Source organism: Nannobrachium achirus (genome assembly GCF_963921795.1).
Source record: "Nannobrachium achirus genome assembly, chromosome: 16".
Lineage (NCBI taxonomy): Eukaryota > Metazoa > Chordata > Actinopteri > Myctophiformes > Myctophidae > Nannobrachium > Nannobrachium achirus.
In genome coordinates, this window is record NC_137823.1 from 54,794,982 (window position 1) to 54,812,634 (window position 17,653).

Below are 17,653 nucleotides of genomic sequence, written 5' to 3' on the forward strand. Positions count from 1 at the left end.
TGATTTAAAGAAGAATCCATGATAATCAATCTTGAATTGTCTCCCTCCTTCCAGGTTCCCAGACTGTGACGAGCCCTACCCCCGCCCGGTGGACCTCCTCTCCGTCGCCGAGACCACCGAGTCTCCCGTCTCCGTCCAGCGGGACTACGGCTTCTGGTGCCCCCGCGAGCTCAAGATCGACCCCGACCTGGGCTACAGCTTCATGGGGGTCCGCGACTGCTCCCCGCCCTGCCCCAACATGTACTTCCGGCGCGAGGAGCTGGCCTTCGCCCGCTACTTCATCGGCGTGGTGTCCATCGTCTGCCTCTCCGCCACCCTCTTCACCTTCCTCACCTTCCTCATCGACGTGTCGCGCTTCCGCTACCCCGAGCGGCCCATCATCTTCTACGCCGTGTGCTACATGATGGTGTCCCTGGTGTTCTTCCTGGGCTTCCTGCTGGAGGACAAGGTGTCCTGCAACGCCGCCAGCCCGGGCCGCTTCAGAGCCTCCACCGTGACCCAGGGCTCCCACAACAAGGTGAGGAGACCTGCGTGGTTGACCCATCAATTATTTTATATATCTTTAGCTATTGAAAAATAGCAGATATACAAAGCTTAGTGGTTAAACATACTGTGGCCATGTTATTTATTTGCCCCAGAAAGCCATCATTTTTTGATTGCAGAATCTTTGCAGTAAAACTTTTACCTTATTTTTGTAATCACTCATTTAATAGTTGCACAATATTCCCCAAAATTATAGTTCCCAATCGTGGAATTTCCAAATCCAAGGCTCAAATGTTCTTTGTAAAAATGTTTCGATTAACTGAGGGGGCCTCTTTGCTGCTTTTCTATGACTTAACCTCTGTTCCTCTTCCATCTCGTCTCATCTTTCACCCACCAGGTGTGCACCCTCCTCTTCATGGTGCTGTACTTCTTCACCATGGCGGGCAGCGTGTGGTGGGTCATCCTCACCATCACCTGGTTCCTGGCCGCCGTGCCCAAGTGGGGCAGCGAGGCCATCGAGAAGAAGGCCCTGATGTTCCACGCGTGTGCCTGGGGCGTCCCGGGGGCCCTCACCGTCACCCTGCTGGCCCTCAACAAGATCGAGGGGGACAGCGTGAGCGGCGTGTGCTTCGTGGGGCTCTACGACGTGACGGCGCTGCGCTGGTTCCTGCTGGCGCCGCTCGGCCTGAACGTGGTGGTGAGAGACATGATTAAATACACAGTAAAGTCCTCAGTGTTGCTTTAACGCAGAGAGTGTGCAAATGGATCCGTAAGGGTGGACGCGTAAAGATCCATTTGGTTACATTTGCACACTCTCTGACTTACAAATGGATGAATTAACAGTGAAACACACCTTCATATAAGAAGTCTTTAAAATTGTTATTTAATGGTGACATTCTTAAAAATATGTACAATTAATGTGCATGTTAAATCAGAACACACACATAGCGGCACAAACTTGCTCAGGGTGTGGCTCTCAACTCACACAGGTGACAAATGCAAAGTATGACCACTAGATGGCTATACAAAATCTACAGATGGAATAACATAAAACAAGAGAGTATATGAATGTACAGACAAGAAGACGGAAAACCATAACACATACATCCATAGATGCATTCATATACTGTATATAATACAGTACATTGTCAGAAAATTCATCAAATAACATTTTTGTAATAGAATAATTGGTTAATTGACATCATCATATACTGTAAATACATGTCTAATAGTGGTGCAGTGGTTGGCAGCGTTGGCTCACAGCTAGAAGGTGGCATGGTGTCTCTTTAGGGTGGGTTAAATGAAGAGGACAAATCTCCCCAAGGGATATTAAAGTAAAATCTAATCAAAATGTGCTATTTACAACTTTGCCAGAATGTGAATGCTTGCCTTTGTTCCATAAAGTAATGTTTTGGACTGCAGGGTAAATGTATAAACCGTTTCTAGGTGTCCGTTAGGATTCAGATACCTTCTGAGGAGCATTTACAATTACTTTGTTCTTTGTTCTTTATTTCCCCCTTTTTTTCTACCAGCATTTTATGGTCTCAATCAATCGCATAGATTCATTGTATAATCTTAAACAGTGGCTCCCAAACCTTTCTGGTTGAGATCCAAAAGAGAGATCATTACAAGTCCACAACGCGTAGATCGCCTATTTTCACTACTTCTTAAACATGTATTTGGCCACAGACTCCCATCTCAAAAAATGTTGTTCCAGGGAACCCCCCAGAAGCCAAATTTGAGTTACAAACCCTAACCCCTAACCCTTCGCTCTAAAAAAAACACATATATATTCAGATTTGCACAATTTTTCACAACTTTTCAAAAATAGCAGATGCTGTGTGAACTTGTATATCTGCTATTTTTCAACAGTTAAAGCATAAAATAATGGCTTAACCCTCCCCCTCCCCCCTCTCAGGTGGGCGTGGCCTTGCTGTTGGCGGGCATCGCGGCACTGAACCGCGTGCGCATGGAGATCCCCCTGGAGAAGGAGAACCAGGAGAAGCTGGTGAAGTTCATGATCCGCATCGGCGTCTTCTCGGCGCTCTACCTGGTGCCCCTGCTCACCGTGCTGGCCTGCTACCTGTACGAGAACGGCCACCGCGGCGTCTGGGAGACCACCTGGGTGCAGGAGAGGTGCCGCGAGTACCACATCCCCTGTCCCTTCCAGGTGAGTGCAATCTCTGCCATAGACTGTAAAATAATTAATGGACAGAGACACGCCATTGGTTTCTTACAGACCGTAAAATTAAATGAAGGCTTGTTTTCCATCAAGTGCAAATCTGCCATCATTCCGTATCCGCTCCAGAAATGGTACCCGGTGAATGCTATTGGCTGGAGCATCTATTTACATATCATCGTTGTCGGGTGGAAACCTCCAAGACCGTTCGTTTTTTATTTATCATTTTAAAAATGAACTAAACTAGTGAAAATAGCAGATCTACAAGCACACAACGCCTCGCACCGCGAGGCTGTTTTCACTACCTTTGTGCGACAGCCTTGTATGATGAAGCAGGGCTTTACTTGGTATAAACTTGAAACTTGGAGATACAAGGTTTCTGCCCGACAGTGACGATATATATGTGTATATGAAATTGTCAGGTGCCTGTACGTGTGAGGTATGTTTAAATAGTGTAGTAGGTATGTGAGGGGTGCTATGTGGGATTGTGTGTGAGTAGCTAAATAAAAAACAAGGTTGCCCACACTCACTTTTCGTTGCTCCAATTTTTATTTAGCAAGCGGCAAGTCAAATAATTATTATAGTTATTTGACTTGCTGCTTGCTAAATAAAAATTGGAGCAACGAAAAGTGAGTGCGGGCTACCTTGTTTTTTATTTAGTATTACTGCACTGTCAGTTATAGCCCAGCACCGAAGACAGGAGGATGTGCGTTATTTTTTTCTCTAAATGTGTGTGAGTAGCTAACATCAGTCCATTGCATATACTTTAGTTTCCACTTGATATACTCTCCAGATCCACTGTGTAGAAGAACTCAACAAGGCACAGCAGCAGGTCAAAGTGATAGCACTTTGAGTGCAGCGCTTGAGGTTGAGTGCAGCGCTTTAGAACGGCATCAAGCACGAAATAAAAGGAGAAAATACAGGTTGGCATGTCTACCTGCCCCTAAGCTTCTTCCTGTTTTCTATTCCCAACCCACCTAGAGTGGAACAGCTTAACATACAAGAACAGACGCCCTTTCACAAACACCTGCGTGCACACAGGTGTTTGCACGCATATACACACACACGCACGCACGCACACCATTACTCCTTCTCTTGCCATGTCTTCATCGCTCTCTCACGTTTCTCTCGCTCACACATGAGTGCAAACACACACATGCACCAACATGCATACAAACATGTAAACATACACACACACACACACACACACACACACACACACACACACACACACACACACACACACACACACACACACACACACACACCCAGCGGCCAGGGGCGTCACAAGGGGTAGGAAAGTGGGACTGAGTTACTAGGGCCCAAGGTGGAGGAGGGGCCCTAGTAACTTTAGCTATTAAAAAATAGCAGATATACAAGCTCACAGCGCGGCACCGAGTGCCGCGCTGCGAGCTTGTAGATCTGCTATTTTTGAAAAAGTCGTGAAAATATGTGCAAATCTTTGAATATGTATTTTTGAGCGGTGGTCACAACGCTCCTATACGTGGCCGTGTGTGTGGGTCTGTCTGTCTGTCTGTCTGTCTGTCTGTCTGTCTGTATGCGTGTCTGTCTGTATGTAGCCTGTATGTAGTACCTTTTGTGACCACACATGTTAAGGGAGGGGCGCTGTTGTTCAGGCCAGGCCAGACACACACACACGCGCACACACACACACACACACACACACACACACACACACACACACACACACAATATATATATATATTTGTTTTGCTGTTGCGCAGCCTCCACGACCACCGCTCAGTTCACACGGGTGTGATTTTTAAGTGAACATTTGTAACTCAAATTTTGCTTCTTGGGGGGGTCCCTGGAACTCAATATTTTGAGATGGGGGTCCGTGGCCAAATTCATTTTGGGGGTCCTTCACGTGAAAAAGTTTGAGCATCACTGACATGGAAACATGGGTTTCTTGCGCCCATTTTCACAGTTTCACAATTTCACAAAAATAGCAGATCTACAAGCTCGCAGTGCGGCACTCGGTACCGCGCTGTGAGCTTGTATATCTGCTATTTTTCAATAGTTAACATTCATGGGGGGGCCCGCAGTGAATCCTTGTACCCAGGGCCCAGAGTTTGGTGTGACGCCCTTGCCAGCGGTATGTGTTGTGTTGCTCTCAGGTTGCCTGTCTGAAATAGATGAACCAATTCAGAGAGCTGCGTTTTGGCCCCTGGCTGTGCCACACTCGCTCCCCCTCGTGTGAAGGAGCTGTAAATAATTCAAACGGCTTTCCTTTTCCTTTGTACGTCTCACTCTGCCAGCGACCGCTCCTCCGCACAAGAGCCATCCGTCGCTGTGTGTGCCGCTTTTGTTTTGTTGTTGTTTTTTTGGCGGTAGAGGAGAGTGCAGGTGTGTCACCAGATGTTGCTCACGGTCTCTCGCTTTCTGTTGTTGTTTTTTTTTTTATACTGTGTTGTTGCCAAGTTTCATGTTTTTTTTTATGTGACCATTGCGTCAGTTGATGCGCAGTCATGCAGTGGGTAATTCTAGTCTGGCTAAAAAACAAGGGTATGGCCAGTAGGAAACGAGCCAGTTCCTAAACTGATAACGATGTTAAAAAGTCGTTTGACGTGGCTGCGTGCACATAGTGCGGCTAAATAAAGACACAGGTTGTTCATTCCGATGCGGATGTTCTTATGCACAGAACCAATTAAGCCATTCAAAACGGGTACACATTATTGTGTATCATTATTTTATGCTTTAACTATTGAAAAATAGCAGATATACAGGTGTTTTGAAAAACCTATGTTTCTATGTCAGCAATCTGGCTAGCCATCGTCAAAGAAAAGGTCCTTTTCACTTAACTGGAGCTCAGTTAGTCTGTTCTTGAGAGACTACTATGTCAGTGGTTCTCAAACCTTTTCATGTGAAGGACCCCCAACATGATATGTATTTGGCCACGGACCCCCATCTCAAAATATTTCGTTCCAGGGACCACCCAGAAGAAAAATCTGAGTTACAAACGTTCGCTTTGAAAATACATATTTTCAAAGGTTTGCACACATTTTCACGACTTTTTTCAAAAATAGCAGATCTACAAGCTTGTATATCTGCTATTTTTTAATAGTTAAAGCATCCAATAATTTTAGGCCTAAATGGGTTAAAGGAGTAACCACAAATTGGTTATTTTCTATCAATTACACTCCCCATGACACCTTGAATTCACGTTTCTTTTTTATCTTTCTTTTGCATTCCTGAGACAATAATTTGATGACCCGGCCATCGGTCAATAGGAGAATCAAATTATTGGCTTAGGAATGCGACAAAAACGAATTGTGGAATTTAAGGCTTCAAGGGATGTATAATTGATAGAAAATTTTGTTTTTTGTGAACTACTCCTTTCAACCATATATACTTTCCTGTCACAGAAAATAGACGATCCACATGCTCACAACACATCGCAAAACACAACACGTTTGTGAGCTCGTAGATCAGATCAATTGTTTGTCTATTATGGCAAGCCCAGAATAGTGACGCCTAGGGTTCAAGTGGTTAAATGAACACATTGTATTTTACTCTGTGGTCTTTTGGTCGCCACATCTCAGCCGCCTGCCTCTGTTTGTGGTGATTATCAAAGTACCACACACTGAGACCAAACAATGTCTATTGAGTCATTAAAGACAGGGCACAGTGCAGTAAAGAAAGAATGACTCTTGTCATGTGAAGTGAATTAGCATTGTGGGACGCAGGTCTCATGTCCACTCATGGGACCGGACCACCACGCCAGTGGTGAATTTGACAGCAAATGTTTTGATTTACTTTTGAATACAATTCCTTTTAGTTTCAGGCTTATTTTAGTCATCTGGAATGTTTTCGTTTTGGTCTTATTTTAGTCGGCTAAATCTACAGTTGACTTTCTCGACAAAAATGAATTCGGTGGGCCTTGATGGCATCGTAATGCCTGATTTTACACTTGTTTGCATGCCAAAAGTAGCCCATCTACAAGCTCACAGCGCGTCCCTTACGGGTCTTTTGGTAAAAATTTTCGCTCTCAAGAGTTAAATGATTGTTAAACATCTGTATTACTTAATTAAAGATTTTTTATTTTGATCAACGTTTGCCTGCTATCTCTCTTATGGTGCCAGCATCAGTACAAGACGGAATCGTGTTCAACGATAACTAGGGCTGTCACAATTATTACATAATCGACTAATCGTGATTATTTGACATAATCGTGATTACTTTTCATAATCGTCATAATCGTTTCCATGTAAAAAAAATAGTGGAAATAGCAGATCTACAAGCTCACAACGCGTCGCATTGCGACGCGTTGTGAGCTTGTAGATCGGCTATTTCCACTATCAAAGTTATTTTTTAAGTAGTAAGTTGTCAAATATGTCAGTAATTTCTTTGTATATTTAGGTTATGTGTCATATCTGCCATGTACAACTTCAAAGCCTAAAAGCCAAACAGAAATGTAATTATCAACGACAAAAACACAATTAAATTGTTAATCGCCAATTATTTGAGTGACAATTAATCGTCATGTAAAATGTCATATCGTGACAGCCCTAACGATAACAAAATATTCAAAATCTTGCGTCTGAGAGGCTAAAAATCCTCATCAAACAGTGGCTCGTGACTCAAATGCTGAATAAATAATGGACCTTGATATGAGAAGGCTTGAAAACCATTGCTCTACAACAGGGGTCTTCAACGTTTTCAGGCCAAGGACCCCTTAACTGAGAGAGAGAGATGAAGCAGGGACCCCCTCTACATATTGTATCAAATTGTGCAGCAGATTTTCACAGATTTCATAGATGGATTCATAGACTTGTTTGACAGCACTGTCATCAATCTATTTGTGTTAATGTATTTTTTTCAGACATTTAACCACTTAACCTCTACACCAAACCTATTTGCCACTCTACACCAAACCTATTTTCTCAGCCGTTCTACAAGCTCTCAACGCCTCGTTGAGAGCGTTGAAAGCTTGTAGATCTGCTATTTTTGTCTAAAGTTCTCCTCAGAATAGTGATGTGAGGGTTCAAGTTGTTCATTTAAAATAATTATCCAATCACACAAAGATTTTGGCGGCCCCCCCTGTTGTAACTCTGAGGAACCGCTCTACAACCTTCATCTCAAACAACATGTTGGCTCACAACCACGTTTCGACATCGTAGAGACGAAGACCATTGTCGTGCTCTCGTAGTTTATCATGAGAATGGTCTCTGTCTGTCTGTTGACTCCTACCGGGTCCCCTGTGGTTCAGGTTGAAGGGGACTTGGCACAGAGCCTTATCTGGCTGCACCACCCCCAACAGAGACATGGCCATATGATGACCCACCACAACATCTGTGTGTGTGTGTGTGTGTGTGTGTGTGCGCGCGTTTGTCCCCCCAACAGGGTTAATATGGCTTATGATGTCACAACAACGCATTAGATCGCTTACACGGGTGTGTGTGTGTGTGTTTGCGTGCACTGCGCGTTCCGTGTGCCTGCATTAGCGTGATGAATGTTTCGGGAGCGCGTTGTCGTCGTCTCGTGTTTGTGTGTACATTTGCTCACATTTGCATGTTGGGGCATCTGAGCATCTGTGTGTGCATACATGCGGCTGTAAACAAACAGTTGAGTCTCACAGCCGGGAGGAGGAGGAGGAGGAGATGCATATTCACATGCATGCAAGTCCCGCAGTTAATCTGTCACGCAAACCTCTGCGTAATAAGAGAGCAATGCAGGGGCATTCAGCGGTAATCCTTTGTGTGCTTCCATAGGAATAGAACGGGTGCACGAGGGTCAAGCTGAACCACATTAACCCATACACATTTTGTGTATCATTATTTTATGCTTTAACTATTGAAAAATAGCAGATATACAAGCTCACAGTGCGGCACCGAGTGCCGCGCTGCGAGCTTGTAGATCTGCTATTTTTGAAAAATCGTGAAAATTTGAATTTTCACCCGATTCTATAAGTGTCTTTTGAATCCTTCTAAGGTTTTTTTGAAAAACCCATGTTTCTATATGTCAGCAATCTGGCCAGCCAACGTCAAAGAAAAGGTCCTTTTCACTTCAACTGGAGCTCAGTTAGTCTGTTCTTGAGAGACTACTATGTCAGTGGTTCTCAAACCTTTTCATGTGAAGGACCCCCAAAATGATATTTATTTGGCCACGGACCCCCATCTCAAAATATTTAGTTCCAGGGACCACCCAGAAGCAAAATTTTAGTTACAAACGTTCGCTTTGAAAATACATATATTCAAAGATTTGCACACATTTTCACGACTTTTTCAAAAATAGCAGATCTACAAGCTCGCAGCGAGGCACTCGGTGCCGCGCTGTGAGCTTGTATATCTGCTATTTTTCACTGGTTAAAGCATACAATAATTTGACATACACGCCCCAGAGATGTCAGCTACATTGTTTAAACATACTGTATACTGTACTATTTAGTGCAGCGATTCTCAGCCTTCTCAATCCCCCCCACCCCATATTCTTGTGGACCCCACACGATTGCAGTGTAGACAGATTGGAAAGGGTGATTGTTGGTTATTTAACCCTTAAGTGCTGTTCGGGTCATTTTGACCCGTTTTACATTTTCATTTGGAAAAAAAAGGTAGAAGTTAAAAATGTTTCCACCTGAAACTCACTGGCCTTAAAGATTCTTCTGAGATGAACATGTAAAAAAAATATTTTTGCACTACACCCATGCTACACCCCCCTCATATTTTTTGAACCTTAAGTGCTGTTCGGGTCATTTTGACCCGGAAGCACAGAAATACACAGTATTATGCCAAAACACAGACACACAGTCACCCCCACTTCTAACACCCCCCTTCCGAAGCCCCATTCCGAACCCTCCCCCCCTTCCTATAAGCATGAGCAATATTGCCCAGTATTAAATGAAGTAGTTTTTTTTACATGGATTTCAGCTAAATCAGTAAAAACGCCTAGCTCTTTCAGTGTTTAATGTGATATAGCAAAGCAGAAATGCAAACATTTACCAAATATATCATATGAATTGTTTGGTATTGAGTCAAAGTCAATGTATCATGATGATTTGTTAAGTTAAAATTTATATTAGTGTTGTTTTTTTTAAACCAAATATCCACCGGGTCAAAATGACCCGAACAGAACGAAGGTGTAGTGAATCTGAACAGAACTTAAGGGTTAAGGGATTTTGAATGAATGAATAAATAGAGTGGAATTGATTAAACCCAATCGTGGAACACGGGACAGAGTATTGTTTTTATAACGATGCAGAAGAAACCGGAGAGATTAAAAACAAAACAACAAGGGGCTTATTAAATATCTCACCTAAAAAAAGGGAAATAAAGTAGAAAACGATCAAATGCAATATGTGCAACATATATATAACCTATGCTGAATGTACAACACACAGCCCAGCTGGATAGGAAATTGTGAATGATGCAATGTCAAAATGGACACTAGAAAATGATCCTGCATTGTAGCAGGTTGTGTGTGCTTGTCAGGGTGTGTCAGTGAGGTGGATGAAATATGCTAAGTTGGCTACACGCTACCGTATGTAGGGATTTGTTTGAGCCGTAATATATTATATCATTACATAGTACGCACGCACGCACGCACGCACGCACGCACGCACGCACGCACGCACGCACGCACACACACACACACACACACACACACACACACACACACACACTCTTAATGCTCACACACTCTTGCACTGCTATACACACACATACAAAAGCAAACGTCCCACACAAAGCAATGGTCCATCAGGAGGCTGCAAAGGCTTACAGTTCCCATCTATATTTATCTTAAGTGCTTCTCCTGCAGGCTACTCACTTTACCACGCAGATCACTGCTACAGTTCCCTACCCCGACCTACACATACTACATTCCCAACACTCTGTTGTTGCTGTGCTTGGCTAGAACCAGATGGGATTTGACAAAAGAGCCGAGGCTTATAGGTTGAGTTTCCAGTTTCATGTAGCTATTTTCTGACTGAGTTAAGGCTCAGTAATGGGAACAGATTTTATGTGCGGTTGAGTTGCACCCAGTACAGCAGCTCACTATGCTACTACTCTATTTGTGTTTAAATGGGTATGTCAAATTAAGTGAATGCCCAAGGGACGCTTGGGCAGATCTGAGAAGAATGTGTGTGTTTTTTAGGGGGGGGGGGTTATTTTGCAGTCATTTAGTGTTGCAACTATGAATTATTTTCTTTGTGACTACTCTACTCCTTCACCAATCTGAGTTCCCAGAGGTTCTTTTTTTACTCCTTCACTGACTAGTCGAATAATCGAGAAGCACATTTTGTTCTTCTGTGAATCAATGCAGGGGGAAAAAGGTTTTTATAATCTATTAAATTGATTAGTTGGATTTACTGTTGGGGGCCTCAGTGATTATGTTTTTCTTCTCTCGATGTGTTATAATGAGCCTCATCAGTAGACCAATAGAATTGCTGCGTCTCTCTGCTCCACCCATAATGAGGTCAGCATGAGAGAGAGAGAATTTGAACTCTTAAGGACAGAGATAGAGGGAGGGATTGATGGAGAGAATAAGAGAGGAAGAGCAGAGTGCTTCTGGAGCTAGCTGCTAACTATGTCAGATAGGCTTATACAGTACATTGTGGTTGTCGGGTGGAAACCTTGTATGTCCAAAACTGTTCGTTTTGTATAATCATCTAAAAAATGAACTAAACTGGTGAAAACAGCTGATCTGTGTGCTTGTAGATCGGCTGTTTTCACTAGTTTTGTGTGACGATCTTGTATGATGAAGCAGGGCTTTGCTTTACCAAAAAAAGTACACATTTGAAACTTGGAGATACAAGGTTTCTGACCGACAGTGACGACATAGTACAGTGCTTATACATAGGCAGTGGTGGTAAAATGTGTTATTTTTCATCTTAAGTAAACGTATCAATACTGTATTGTAGAAATACTCTGTTACAAGTGAATGTGCGGTATTCAAAATGTACCTCAGTAAAAGTACAAAAGTCTCAAAATCCTACACATACGTCTGTCTGTCTGTCTGATGTCTGATATGCATGCTGAAACAGTGCCCAAATTTGGAGATGACTGAGTCTCACAACACTGATACCATGGTAACAGCTAGGGGTGTAACGATATAGTAACTGTATCGAAATATCGTTTTTAACTTAAAAAACCGAAGTATATCGAAATGAAAACAGCTAAAATCGAATCGTATCGTTTTATTTTGTATCGTATCGAATCGGCAGTGCAAAGAATCGATTGTATCGATACTGCCTACTTGTGCATGGTATTTAGCATTTTTAAGAAGAAAATGTTAAAAGGAGGGGTTTAATCACTTTTCCATTCCATATAGCTACACTGGTCTATCGATAAATTAGTGTAATCTCTGGGTTCATGTCAAGGTGCAGGTTTGTCAATATACAATGACCATGTATTTGGCAGATAATCACTGTGTTAACTTATTTATATCCATAATAATACATGTTTCCCTTAAAACCTGCACTATTCACACCTTTCACACAGATTTAATGTCTTTGCTAGTTACTATATCGATTTTAAATCATTGAATCGAATCGTATCGTATCGCCATGAATTAACCAATATCGTCCATGTATCGTATCGTCAACCATGTATCGTGATATGTATCGAATCGTTATTAAAATGTATCGTTACACCCCTAGTAACAGCCACATGCTGAAACAGTGCCCAAATGTGATCCTACGAGCCGATACTTTCACCTCAGTACACACCACAACAACGGGCAAGGACTAGTATACAGTACCCAAAGGACCGAAAGTAAAAGTACTCAACATGCAGAATGTCCCACGTCAAGTTTTCACATTTATAACAATTGTTTGAAATATACAGTATGAGCTTGTAGATCGGCTATTTTCAAATTGCCAAAATGTATATAGGGTTGAAGTGGGTATGTTTTGTAATAATAATAAAAAATCTACAAAGTAACTAAAGTTTTCAATATAATTGTCGTAGAGTAAAAGTACAATGTTTGTCTCTGAGATGTAGTGAAGTGGAAGTAAAAGTACTGAAAATTGGAAATACTCCAAGTAAAAAATGCCTCAAAATTGTTCTTAGACTTTACATCGCTGGAGAGAAGCGAGGGTTAAAGGAATGGATGGCACCGTGTCAGCTGCCTCTGTGTTTATGCCTGCAGCGTAAAGCTTGTTCAGTTGCACTGATGTGGGCACACACACACACACACACACACACACACACACACACACACACACACACACACACACACACACACACACACACACACGCACGTGCGCACACACACACTGATGTCATATTGTCCACGAGCGTGAACTTACGTCAGCCATGCACATAGTGTAGTGTAGTGTACATGCATGACTCAATAACTGTAAAGTGCATGGCTATCATAGTTTGCCTGCAGACAAGCTCACACGATACGGTCTACTCTTCTACTCCCTTCCACACGACTCCAAACGACCGCTCTAGCGTTAGCTAACCCAATTCCTCAAGGCATTAATGGAGGGAGGGAGGGGTTACATCTTTACTTGCATTTGATTTCACTGTCATTGCTTAACAATAGTAAGGCGCTTTTGGGGCTTAGACTCTGTAGTCTGTAGTCTGTACACACGCAGGCACACACAACTCAATTCAATTCACACACACACACACACACACACACACACACACACACACACACACACACACACACACACACACACACACACACAAATCAATTCCTTCCCTGCAGCTAAATCTGGATTGTTCATTTAAAGCTGAGAGTGTAGAAAACTGATCCATAGGGGTTTTACTGTCTGTAGTACACATCCACAGTAAAAAAACCTCCGTATCAAAAGACAAAAGAAAAACCTCCATTGTCCATTTGGTTACATTAGTAAACTCTCTGGGTTAAAGATTTTACAGGGTAGTCACACCCTCACTGGAACTCTCGAAGCAAGTGTCTTCAGGCACAGTTAACTCTCTGGAGACCAACATGAAAGACAAATAACAATGTCTTTCACATGGGATGCTTGATTGTTTTGTGATGAAATTATACTTTTCACTAAATGTTACAAGTAAATATATATAGTGCTTGCCTCATGCAATAGTGGACTTTTTGGACTCTGCTCCTGCAGATTTTGGCCAAAAATCACACAAAGTCATGTCATCAACATGGATCTGTCCCATTTCCCATATTCCCTCCTGATTGGCCTTATAAAGTTTGTGTATGCGACCTGATGGTCGCTTATCTTGTGATTAGGGAGTCTTACTGGTTCATTCATTAATTTTATACTTGTCATAGTTTTATTTTGAGATCAATTATTGGACTGGTAAATATGGTCCCAGGTAGCTCCTTTGCTTGATTGATTAATTGATTGATTGATTGAATACATTATTAGCGGTTCTCAAAGAAAAAGCACAAGACAGTACAGTTCAGATACAAGGTCTACTAATATGATTTAACCCAAGAAAGCACTATGGCTTTTATCCCAGGGGTTCCCAATCTTATTCAGCACGAGACCCAAAAGACATATTTGGTGTCTCCCCAGGACCGCCCCCTCTTAAAAAGAGCACAATATTTATTTTATTTGTGACATATAAATAAATCCACGACCCAAAATGTCTTTCAAGTCTCAACCCTATGTTTGGGAAGCGCTGTCTCACACTGTGTGTTGTTCCTGTAGGTGGAGAGGACCAAGCGTCCAGACCTGGTGTTATTCCTGATCACACTGTGTGTTGTTCCTGTAGGTGGAGAGGACCAAGCGTCCAGACCTGGTGTTATTCCTGATCACACTGTGTGTTGTTCCTGTAGGTGGAGAGGACCAAGCGTCCAGACCTGGTGTTATTCCTGATCACACTGTGTGTTGTTCCTGTAGGTGGAGAGGACCAAGCGTCCAGACCTGGTGTTATTCCTGATCACACTGTGTGTTGTTCCTGTAGGTGGAGAGGACCAAGCGTCCAGACCTGGTGTTATTCCTGATCACACTGTGTGTTGTTCCTGTAGGTGGAGAGGACCAAGCGTCCAGACCTGGTGTTATTCCTGATCAAGTACCTGATGATGCTGACCGCCGGCATCCCCTCTGTCTTCTGGGTGGGCAGCAAGAAGACCTGCTTTGAATGGGCCAGCTTCTTCAATGGCAAGCGCCGCCGTAAAGAGTACGTATCAAAACCATGGCTATTGTACGTTGTTGCCAGAAATAGTTTTTTAAGCAGTGTATGGTCTATTGTTCGAATGTTAAGTATATTAACATAAACTCAAGTCATACATATTCTGTATATTTGGAAAAATGACAATAAAAATATTGTTAAAATAAAATCACACTGCAACGTAACATGTAGCAGACTTCAGTTATCATTTTGCTATTTCATTTTTACCGCCTGTCTGATATTCCAAGCAGATTAACCTAAGCCCTGTATTCTTTGTCGCATGATGAATAGCGAAAGTAGCGGATCTACAAGCTCGTTGTGAGTTTGTAGATCCTCTATTTTCGATTAAAAATTTTAAAATGCAGATTTACAAAATACGTTGGGACTGCTTCCTTGAAATGAAAAGGTTGGTGTGAAGGTGAGACATGTGGGCTCCAGGTTCTGTGTAGTCCTAGTGACCGCAGACCCCTCTCTGCACTCACTCCCAACCTCCACCTCCTCCGTGTATTCAGAGCATTAACTCCCTCTCCCGCCCCTTGCTCCACCCACTCCTCCTTCCTGTTCTTCCACGCCGCTCCGCGCCCCGCCGCCTTCCCCCTGTCTCTCCCCACCCTCCTGCGTCTCTCCCTGCCCTCCCTCCCTCCGCTCCCCTTCTCCTCCTCCTCCTCTGGTTCATGCGTCTGCACCTCCCTCCCCTCCTCTCCGCCTCCCGCCCCTCCCTCCCTCAGCCGCATGGTGAACGAGAGCCGCCAGGTGCTGCAGGAGCCCGACTTCGCCCAGCTGCTGCTGCGCGACCCCAACGCGCCCATCGTGAGGAAGTCGCGGGGCACCTCCACCCAGGGGACGTCCACCCACGCCTCCTCCACCCACCTGGCCATGCTGGACGAGCCGCCCAGCGGCAGCACCAGCCGCGCCGGCTCCGTCCGCAGTGCCCGCTCCAAGATGAGCAGCTACCACGGCAGCCTGCACCGCTCCCGAGACGGCAGGTAGGGGGCAGTGTGTGCAGTGTGAATGCATGGGGGGTGGATGGCATGACAGCTGGGATACAAAGGGCTATATTTTGATTGTCTTAAGTACCAGCTCTTATGCCTTAACTTAAAGACCTGTCCATACTGTCTCTGAACACCGAGCTTTTCATTGGAGAGTTCCGACTTTCTGACGTGCAGCTTTCCAAACTCTAATTCAGGGTAATGCTTTTCAGAAGATGCGAGTGATGTCATTTTGTAGTTGAACCGGACCTTTCTGACGAAAAGTTTTGTGTTCAGAGACAGTATGGACAGGCCTTTAAGTTACGGCATGAGAGCTGTTAATTAAGACAATCAAAATAGAGCCCACAATGTGTAATGTAGTGTGTAACATGGCATTCCTTTTTCCTATTTTTTTACATTGGATGCCATAGTATAGCATGGCATTCTTTTTTTTTTATTGTTTTACATTGGAGGACATTGTGTATCCCCCCTGTCATTACTTCTACATGCTACAGGGGGTGGATGGACAGGTGGGAAAATGTGTTTGCATGGGGGTGGAAGTGAAGACAGTTGAGGACAATTTGATGACAGGTGGGGATACACATAGCTTAGGCCATGAGGGTGCAGGTACAGACTTAGAGTAGGTGTTATTGTACAACTTTGTGTAAATCTGTGTCTAATAAAGTACAATGGCTGAGCATTTGACATCTGGGATGGCTCGATCTGCGTCTGTTGGACTTTAAATGGTGATTTATACTTAGTTGTTAACTAAGTATGCCTCGCTGCGAGCTTGTAGATCTGCTATTTTTGAAAAAGTCGTGAAAATGTGTGCAAATCTTTGAATATATGTGTTTTCAAAGCGAACGTTTGTAACTCAAATTTTGCTTCTGGGGGGTCCCTGGAACTAAATATTTTGAGATGCGGGTCCGTGGCCAAATACATATAATTTTGGGGGTCCTTCACATGAAAAAGTTTGAGAACCACTGACATAGTAGTCTCTCAAGAACAGACTAACTGAGCTCCAGTTAAGTGAAAAGGACCTTTTCTTTGACGATGGCAGGTTTTTCAAAAAGTCTTAGAAGGATTCAAAAGACAATAAAATCTGGTCAAAATTCTCATTTTCACGATTTTTCAAAAAAGCAGATCTACAAGCACAAAGCATAAAATAATGATAATAATGTGTACCCGTTCAAGTGTAACATCATGTACTCCTCTTCCTCACAGATACACCGCCTGCAGTTTCCGGGCCGCAGAAGACCGGCTGCCCTATGGGAGCATGCCGCGCCTCAACGACCAATCACTGTCCAAAAACTGCAGCACCAACCGCCTGGACAGCCTATCGCGGCACGGCTCCACCCAGCGGCTGGAGAGCCAGTCACGTCACAGCAGCATCAGAGACCTTAGCAACACTGCCCACACCATTCAGAGCGTCCCTGGAAACGGAATCCACAGGGTCCTTGAAGAAGACGGTGCCACAGCCTGAAGTGGAGAACGACTAGAAAGACTTCAGTCCGCAAATAACAAGAATGCCCAGGGGATGTCAGGGATGGCATGAGATATCCCTTTGGCACATCCACATACATCTAATGAGATTGGGTGGATGGAAGTTAGTGGAAACAGCGGCTTTTTCTCTCTCTTAGCTCGACTGAGCTAAGGAATGTGAATGTCCCCATAATAAGCTAGAGGGAAATGGGTTCAAGCAAACGCAAACTGACTCTACTAGACAGAGTAATATACAACAGTAGGTCAAACAAAAAAAAGCAGCAAATTTGTTTACAGTTATCTCGTCCTGACAGATCTTTTCAAGGCCAGGAGCTATGAGGTGAAACATAGCCTGGAATGCTATAACTTGTTCAAGGGTTAGCAGAGCATGAGGCTTAATATACAGCCAGCCAAACAAACCGATGGAACTGCTCGTGTCTTGACGCCTTAAAACGTCCCCCAAGCTT

The 17,653-nt window shown here is 43.6% G+C and overlaps 1 protein-coding gene across 2 annotated transcripts in view; it reads left to right on the forward strand.

Moving 5' to 3' along the window:
- Positions 1-17,187, forward strand: part of fzd3a (frizzled class receptor 3a) — a gene marked incomplete at its 3' end in the record, with an annotated part of 18,278 nt that extends 1,091 nt beyond the window's left edge. Inside the window, exons 2-7 of one of the 2 annotated variants that reach the window (XM_080743954.1) lie at positions 55-517; positions 881-1,180; positions 2,402-2,653; positions 14,594-14,745; positions 15,249-15,722; positions 16,929-17,187. In XM_080743954.1, coding sequence (XP_080600080.1) covers positions 55-517; positions 881-1,180; positions 2,402-2,653; positions 14,594-14,745; positions 15,249-15,722; positions 16,929-17,187 — 1,900 coding nt within the window. The remainder of the gene's footprint in view (positions 1-54; positions 518-880; positions 1,181-2,401; positions 2,654-14,593; positions 14,746-15,248; positions 15,723-16,928) is intronic. The other variant, XM_080743955.1, reaches the window with a different exon arrangement.
- Between the last annotated feature and the right edge of the window lie 466 nt (positions 17,188-17,653).